This window comes from Orycteropus afer, unplaced genomic scaffold (assembly GCF_000298275.1).
Source record: "Orycteropus afer afer isolate SDZICR_OR568_19922 unplaced genomic scaffold, OryAfe1.0 scaffold00025, whole genome shotgun sequence".
In the NCBI taxonomy this organism is placed as follows: domain Eukaryota; kingdom Metazoa; phylum Chordata; class Mammalia; order Tubulidentata; family Orycteropodidae; genus Orycteropus; species Orycteropus afer.
This window is the reverse complement of record NW_006921612.1, coordinates 5,166,933-5,175,711: the sequence shown is the minus strand read 5'-3', so window position 1 is coordinate 5,175,711 and position 8,779 is coordinate 5,166,933. Positions and strand designations below refer to the sequence as shown.

The window sequence follows — 8,779 nt, the reverse complement described above, 5'->3', positions numbered from 1 at the left end:
GGGTTTTTTTTTTTTTTTGAGCGGGGGAGGTCAGTACATTTGTGACCTGTCTAAAGTTACATTTATTTGCATGCATTTGTAATTTACTAAGGAAAGGTTTATGGTTTTTATAAAAGACTCAAGAAAAAAAGTTGTTCCCCAGGATTCCCAATCTTCAGCCCTCATCTCACTCTACATATTTACAGAAATCATTTTCATTCTATGGTTTCAATTACACAGTAAAGGCTGGTACCCCCTCAAACCAATGCTCTTGGCCCTACCCTCTCAAGAGTATCAAAGCTACACTTCCATTTGTCTATTAAAGACTGTTACCAAGAAGACATCTGGGCTCTGTAGACATAACAGAAACTGAAAACCCAGCTTATTACTTTTAGCCTTAAACCTGGTTTTCATTCTGTATTCTTTATCTTAGTGATAACATTACTAGAAATTTCAGTATCATCCCTGACTACTGCTCTCTTTTTTGATATTAAATTAATAACCAAGTAATGTTTTAGTAATGTTTAATGCCCATTTTTCTTCTTATTCTTAGTCTTGTGAATAATCTGGTTTTAAATCAGCTTTTCCTCTCTACCTCAGAGATCAGGCTTTCATCATTTCACACTAGGACTACTGTAATAGTTAAACTGATCTCTGGGTATCCAATTTCTTCCTGCATTCTCTAAAACAGATTATTTTTGTTAATAGATTTCTGAAAAAATAGGGACTTTTAGGCCCAGTTTTTTCTTATCTTTATTTTCTACAACAAATATGTACTGCTCTTATTATAAAAATATTTACATTATAGAAAAACAAACTCACTGCTGTCGAGTCGAATTTGACTCATAGCAACCCCTCCTTGGGTTTCTGAGGTGGTATGTCTACGGAGGTAGATTGTTCAACCTGCCTTCCGAGGAGTGGCTGGTGGGTTTGAACTGCCAGCCTTCTGGTTAGCAGTCAAATGCCTTAGGCGCTACGCCACCGGAGCTCCTTTTACATTATAGAGGTGGTGCTGAAATAGATCTGATCATGTTAATCTCAGCTTAAAAATCTTCCATGGCTTTTCACTGCTTAGGTTGGGGCCAGCCTTCCAAGCCTCATCTACAGCTACTCTCTTTCACATACTTTATTGCCTTGCTGTATTAAAATATTTTCCCCAACTTTATTTGTACATTCCTTTGTTCATGCTGTTGCCTTTGCTTAGAATGCCATCTCTCAACCACTATGCTCTTAGTGCTCACCTTTTCATCTTTCAAAAGATCAATTTCAGTATCTTTTATAAAGACTTCCTTAAATCTCCAAAAAATAAACCTCTTTCTTTCTTCTGCACTTTCACATACCTCTTCCCAACTCACAGACTATCAGCGAGAATGTGAACTCAACAAGGATGTGAGCTGCGCCCTTCCTTTCTACCTCCAGCATCTGGAGTGGTACTTTGTTTACGCTAGGCTTTCAGTCACCGATGAATGGGTAATGAATGAACTCAGAAATAAAGTTAGCATCCTATAAGGCATTTACATATGTGTTGACAAACATGTTTTTATCTCAGGTGATATTACTATATCAAGCAAAGAACACTCAAGTATTGAGTTATCTTTTGCTATTCTCTTACCTTTTATATATAATTAAATCTGTGAAAGCTGAAACACGGTAAGACTCCCTTGTTTTTCTGGGTCTCACAAGTTTTCTTTGTCTTTGACAGAGTGCAGTCACCACTTTCCTATCACTTGTTTTAGTGGAAAATATTTGCAATTTGACAGGTGTCTGCCTTGTACAAGTTCTGGCTTTTGCAGGTTTTTCTGTATAGTTTTAAAGCTGAAGGTCCAAGTGAACATTTAAACATAATATACTCAATTTTGATGCTGTTCTTTATTAATTGCCTTGTGGTAACTAGCAGAAGAAACATAAGGAGTCACTTTAGGTTTCTGAAGAATAATGGCTCTATGCTTCATTAAGTAATATTAAATTAAGATACAGTAAGTTCAGGATTTGCCAAAATAATCTAGTCAAGACTGGAATTCAAAAAGCATTTTGTGCCAAAATGCTAGAACACTGTAGAGGCTGTTCATACCAAAAGGTTATTACTTTAAGCAACAGGATTTTTTTGTTAAGCTCATACACATATTATTACTTATACAACCCCTCTTCTTAAAAAGAATGTTTAACTTAGTAAGAATGTTTAATGAAAGTTTAACTTAGCCTTTGTTTATTCATAAAACATTAAAGTTTTATCTCTTTTGTTTTTAACATTAATCCTGCTAAACCCACAGGCAGAAGTAAGAATGTGAGATTAGTTATGACTGCCACCTCCTATTACCATGGTTACAATAAAAACAATTTCTCCCAGATTTTCCTGATCAATGAATTATGAGGCAAATGAGTGCTTTTTCAGCAGATCTTTAAGAAGTTACTTCCTGAGTTACCAGATGTGCAGCCAAGGCACAGAAGACTCACACTTTCAACAAGTTATTTCCTGCGGTAGTTAAGGTTATATGTCAACTTGGCTGGGCCTGGTTGACTGGTTGGGCAGCTGGATGTAGTTATTCCCCAGGTGAGGTTGGTAATTAACTCTATGGTGGAATCTACTGGAGCAGCTGAGTAGCTGCTTTAAGGATGTGTGGGCTCCTTCCGGTATATAAGAAGCAAGTTTGGGAAGGTCTCCAGTATATGGCATGCTTAAACCCTGTGTGTAGCTGAGTCGTCGTTCAGCAGCCTGCTGAAGTTGGGACTTTTTCAGGACTTGAACCAATGTCCTGTCATGTGGTTTGGTAACATCGGGACTGTGCCATTTTATTTGTCGACCTTGGGCTTGTCAGCCTCAGCAACCAGTAGCTGCCCGAATGAAGAAAAGTCTCTGGCTTCAGTGGGCTAGGAGCAAGAGGCAGAGCTGAAGCCCAAGGTCGAGGGGCTTTTACCCAGCTAGTAGAGCCTGGCACTTTGAATTTGGACTTCTAGCCTCCAAAACTGTAAGAGAATAAACTCCTGTTTGTTAAAGCATCCCATCTGTAGTATTTGTGTTAGAACAGCACTAGGTAACCAAAACATTTCCTAAGTAGTCTATTCTAAGTACTGATCTAGGAGCTAAGGGTAAAACTAAATAAAATACAAAAACAGATAATCTAAAAAGCAGATAATCTAACAAATAAATTCACTTCACACAATCAGAATGCTAGAAACAAGAAGTCTTCCCTCTATTTCTGAGTAGGCCTCCAAACAAAACATTTATCAATAGTAGCTGTATATAAAGCAAGATTGTGCACACTGCTGCTGGGATTGTAAAATGGTGCAGCAGCACTGGAAAATAGTTTGCTAGCTACTCAAATGGTTGAATATAGTTACCATATAACCCATTGATTCTACTCCAAGGTAAATATACTCAAAGGAAATGAAAATGTATGTCCACACAAAAAATGTACACATGAATGTTCATATAACATTATGAATAATGGCCAAAAAATAGAAACAACCAAAATGCCCCTTAACTGAGAATGGAATGGATAAACAAAATGAGGTATACCATAAAATGAAATATTATTTGTAAATAAAAATGAATGAAGTACTAATACATGCTTCAACATGGATAATCCTTGGCAACTTTATACAAAGCAAAAGAAGGTGGTTGCAAAAGTTCACATATTATATATGACTGCATTTATTTAAAATGTTCAGAATGAGCAAATCTAGAGACATAGAAAGTACATTAGTGGTTACATTAATTAAGACCTACATTAGGTAGGTCTGGGAGATGGGATAAAGGAAGAACTACTGCAAAAGGATATGAGGTTTTTTTGGGGGGGGTGATGAAAATGTTCTAAAATTGAGTATTATGATGGTTGCAAAATTATGTGAATATATGAAAAACCACTGAATTGTATGTTATATTTAATTAGTGAAGTATATGCTATACAAATGATAGCTCAATAAAGCTGTTACCAAAAAATGAGGTTGGTAGCTAAAGAAAAGATCTTCAAAAGATATAAAGAGCATTACTAGCTCTTTTATTCACCAATATACATTTTGTTAGTTAATCAGAACCAGAATTTTGAGATGGGAGCTCTGGTGGCGTAGTGCCTAAGGCATCTGACTGCTAACCAGAAGGCTGGTGGTTCAAACTCACCAGCCACTCCTCGGAAGGAAGATTGGGCAATCTACTTCCGTAGAAATACTGCCTCAGAAACCTAAGGAGGGGTTGCTGTGAGTGAGATTCGACTCAAAACATGTACTCATGAACGTACATGAGTACAGTGAGTACGGCAGTGAATGAGCTCTGGATTCTAAATTGAAGGATTCATCCATCATCTGGTGCTCCAGATATTTACCAGAAAGTGGCAGAACAAAGTTAAGATATACATACATTCAAGAAACATCCTGTTAATTAGTTTCCTCTGCACCTTCTTTCACCTTCACTTCTGAGTAGCCTTTCTTAAATGGGCCTCTCCCTCTTATCCTCAGCTCAGATTTCAATCTTTCTATCTAGTAGACTTGAAATATCATCTTCCTCCAACTCCTATACACACATGCTTTGGTGGGCGATGCTGGGACATCTTTTTCTCAGCAAATCACCAGCCACTCCTCGGAAGGAAGGTTGGGCAATCCTACTTCCATAGTGATACTGCCTCGGAAACCCAAGGAGGGGTCGCTATGAGTCGGGGCTGACTCGATGGCACATAATAACAACAACACCCTTTAAATGCTGAAGGGAGAGAAATTGTATTTACCATGATCTACACCTCATCTAGGAGCCCTAGTGGTGCAATGGTTAAAATACTCAGCTGCCAACCAAAAGGTCAATGTTCAAATTCACCAAGTGGCTTTGTGGGAGGAAAGACCTGGAGACCAACTCCCCTAAACATTACAGCCTAGGAAACACTATGAGGCAGTCCTACTCTGTCCTATATGGTTGCTATGAGACAGAATCACCTTAACAGCACACAACATCATCATCTTATCTGGACTGCCTGGGTGGTACAGTTAACGTGTTCAGCTGCTATCAGAAAGGCAAGCTATTTGAGTCCACCCAGAGGTGCCCTGGAAGAAAGGCCTGGCAATCTACTTCCAAAAAACCAGCTACTGAAAACCTGATGGAGCACAGTTATACTCTAACACACACGGGGTTGACATGAGTCGGAACTGATTTGACAGCAACTGGTACTTATCTACCCTGCCCAGGCCCCTCTTCCTTAAACTCCTGACTTCTCTCCTTGGCTCCCAGATCTTCAGGTCTTCTTTCAAGACATTTCTGTCTTGTGACAATCTATCACATTTCAAAATCTTTTATTCAGTACTTTGCCTGGAAAGTCTCAAAGCAGAGTCTATGATTTATAGTTCATATACTGTCTGTACTTGAGCACCCTGTCACATGACAACTGGAATTATTTAAATAATACCGCTCTTTTTGATCTCACAATTTTCCTATGAAGAGCTTAAAATTTCTGACAAATTTTCCAAGTGAACATTGCAATAATCAGGTAAGTTGAGACAAGAATAATCAAAATTGAGATCCTAATTTTCAAAAATAACTTTTGTTAAGAGGCAAATAATCTGTTACCTTCTAATTACCACTGTCTGAAAGGTTTCAAACCACTGATCTGTGGGGCATAAGACAAATATCTTATCCTAGGTTAGGAAACCCAACTGGAAAATACAAGGACAACAAAACAGAGTGTGGTTTTTACAGTTTGAAAGTATTCTAGTGTGTATTTACCAAAAGTCTTAGAGTTATAATCTTTATTGATGAATTTTACTATATGCACACCATTCCTCAAAAACCAATTTAAAAAAAATTCTAAACACCAGTGTATTTTAATAATGACATTGTCCCCTCTGGCCCCACTATGATGCTTCCATCATGTTAACTCTTGGCATTGCTGCTTCTGTACCCCTTCACTCCCTACACTTAGGCCCCTACTACTCACAGAAGTAAAAAATGTCATCTTTGGGGCAATGTGCCAACTGGAAAAAGCAAGGACTCTGACAACATGTCAACTCTTTACTGAAAGTAGTGTTACTTACTTCATCAGCTTCTGTTTTGTGGCAGAATCTTTGAAGCTTCTGAATTCTTCTCCTGCTTTGATCTCATAAAACTGGGGCTTTAGTACTGTCTGCTGGTCCTCCTTGATTCGTTCCTGCTGCTTCATTTTTTCCTCCCGGTGGAGAAGTCTGTGCTGTTTCCTGACCTCTTCAACCCAGTCCTTTTCATCATCTGAACTCTCAGAACTTTCTGCATCACTTGGTTTTCCTTCCGGTTCTTCCTCCTCTTCCTGAAAATAAAAATAGTAAGCAGCAGCCCCTTCCCCCAACCAAATACTGGCTGATTAATTTCTTTTAAATAGCATCAGTCCATCAGAGAACATGATAGCTGCTAATTAGCACACATCTAAAGAAATGTCTTTAATTAAAGTATACTCCTGAACTAAATGTCAAACAAATTACACTATAAGTACCTTCAAAGATTTTCCTCACTTACACAGAAACTTTGTATTAAAGAAACAGTACTAATTTAAAATAATAAGGAGTACATTACTTGTTCATGAAGTTCTTGTTGTTCTAAAAGTCTTAGTTTCTTTTTCCTTTTTTCACTAATTTTCGAAACAAGTGGATTCAAAAGCCTAAATTCTTCACTCTCTTCATCTACTTGGAAATCAGGGTTCTCAAACATAACTTTAAATCGATCATCAGTGAGAATATTAGGAAGGCTCTATAAGAGAAAGAGAAAAAAAGCATGTAAAAATTTAAGTTAACATCTGCATAAAATCTTGACTTTAAAGAATGGCTTAAGAACATTCACTCTCTTATAGATTGGTAAATTGGATAAAGAATATGTTATGAAATTTCTTTAGAACAAATTTCCAGTTGCCCTTGGGGTATGTCTCTCACCAAGAAAAAATAAATACTATTAATCTATTTTGCAGATGATTTATTTGGTCATTATACATAATAAACTAAAATCAAGCCTTTTGTGGCTAACTTCATCTTTAATACATAAGAAAGAATTTTCTAACATTTTTAATGCAAACACTTTTCAAGGAAATAATTTTTTGAAACATAACTTTTTAAGCAAAGCTACTATGATGAATTAAAATTAGTGAGTCTTTCAACTTTGTATTCTGAAACTAGGAGAGAAAGTATTTATCATGCATCAATGAACATGGTAGGGTGTGGGGGTAGGACAGGTGATACAAGTTTACTGACCCCAAATGAGTTTTCTAGACATATAGGAAATATTTCATTCCTGATAGGATAGCCAGAGGAGTCCTCCTCATGGTGCAGTGGTTAAAGCACTTGGCTACTAACCAAATGATCAATGATTCAAACCCATTAGCTGCTCTGCAGGAGAAAAATGAGGGAGTCTGCTTCTGTAAAAATTTATAGCCTTGGAAACCCACTGGGACAGTTCTACTCCATCCAAAGGGTCATTATGAGTCAGAATTGACTTGATAGCAATGGGTTTGGTTATAAGATAGCCTCATCAATTTTTTCCCACCGTAGGCCATTTAATGACTCTCAAAGGATGTGATGTTAAGACTTTGCCATTTTGACATATAATAAGTCTTCAGCTATCACAGGACTCATTTGGGTAGCTAAGAACTGATATTGCATTGTTTTTTATTTGTACACTTAGGGTTCTCTTATTGCTCCAGCTATCTGCTATAGGCGTGGAAACCAGACATACCGACTTAGAATTATTAATAAATCAGAGCACACAGTCTTGAATGTATGCTGGTAAAACCTATTTGTGATGAACTGTAGCTCTATTAAATGAACCTTATTTTACTGTTTCTCCATTATTGTAAGTAGTTAAGTTTGTAAAAGTAGTTGAGTTCTAAAGAGATGAGGTGTATTTAGGTAACAGATCTAACAAAATTTGGTAACTAAGGAAGACATTAAGAAACTTAGCCTATCGATTATTTGTATGAATCTAAAAACTGGTCAGCCTTTACCTGAAATTCTACGATACAGTGAATTCAACAAGTCTTCTCTGATTAAATGTAATTTCCATGACAAAGTTAGATTCAAGGAAGAAACACAGATAGACAAGATCTAGTTCCTGATCCCAAGGGGTTTAGCTCACAATCTATTGAGGATGAAAAAAAGTGTAAGCAGGGATGCTACAAGGCACCTTACGAAGGGTGCGAAATAGACATAAAAGCACTATAGCAGCAGTACTCAAGGATACAAAGTAAAAAACTATTCCAACAAGAGACATCTTAGGGAGGTTCACAGGGGACATGGTACCTGGGAGGAGGCTTGAAAGATGAGTAAGTTTCAACAGACAGAAATTTGAAAGAGAAAAGAAAAAGCATTTCCAGCAGTCTGAGGAGTAGTGAATAGTCTGATGAAGTAATCTGTAATGGTGTAGTCTGCAAAAGTATTTTTTGAACAGGCCAGATTATAAAGAGTTTTAAATACCCTTTAATACGCTTACCATTATTCTGAAGGTAAGAAAGGACACCAGGGAAGAGGAGGAAGAGGAGGATGAAGATGCAAAAACAGATGAAAACAAAAGTATGCGTTTAGAATCTCAGATGAAAATTGTACTTTAAGAGTCCTCAACAGCATGATTCATGATGGACTGTTGAGGGAGAGACTAGAGTCATAAGGAAGAATGAAAAGGCCACTTTAGGAAACTGGGAAAAGAGACAGGGCCTGAATTAGGGCAATGAAAACATAAGAGAGGGAGAAAACCCTTTTAAAAAAGGATTATTGTGCTAGGTCAGAATGATACAGATCTAGTGCCGGGTGAGATTGGAAGATTAAGAGTTAAAAATAGGGTTAGAAATTTCTCTAAAGTTTCTAAAGT

At 37.2% G+C, this 8,779-nt stretch overlaps 1 protein-coding gene across 1 annotated transcript in view; it reads right to left on the bottom strand.

Moving 5' to 3' along the window:
• NOL10 (nucleolar protein 10) overlaps positions 1–8,779 on the bottom strand; it is a 299,928-nt gene that overhangs the window by 30,902 nt on the left and 260,247 nt on the right. Inside the window, exons 18-19 of the mRNA XM_007935129.1 lie at positions 6,503–6,676; positions 5,992–6,239 (exon numbers count right to left, since the gene is read on the bottom strand). Of these exons, the coding sequence (XP_007933320.1) occupies positions 5,992–6,239; positions 6,503–6,676 (422 nt within the window). The remainder of the gene's footprint in view (positions 1–5,991; positions 6,240–6,502; positions 6,677–8,779) is intronic.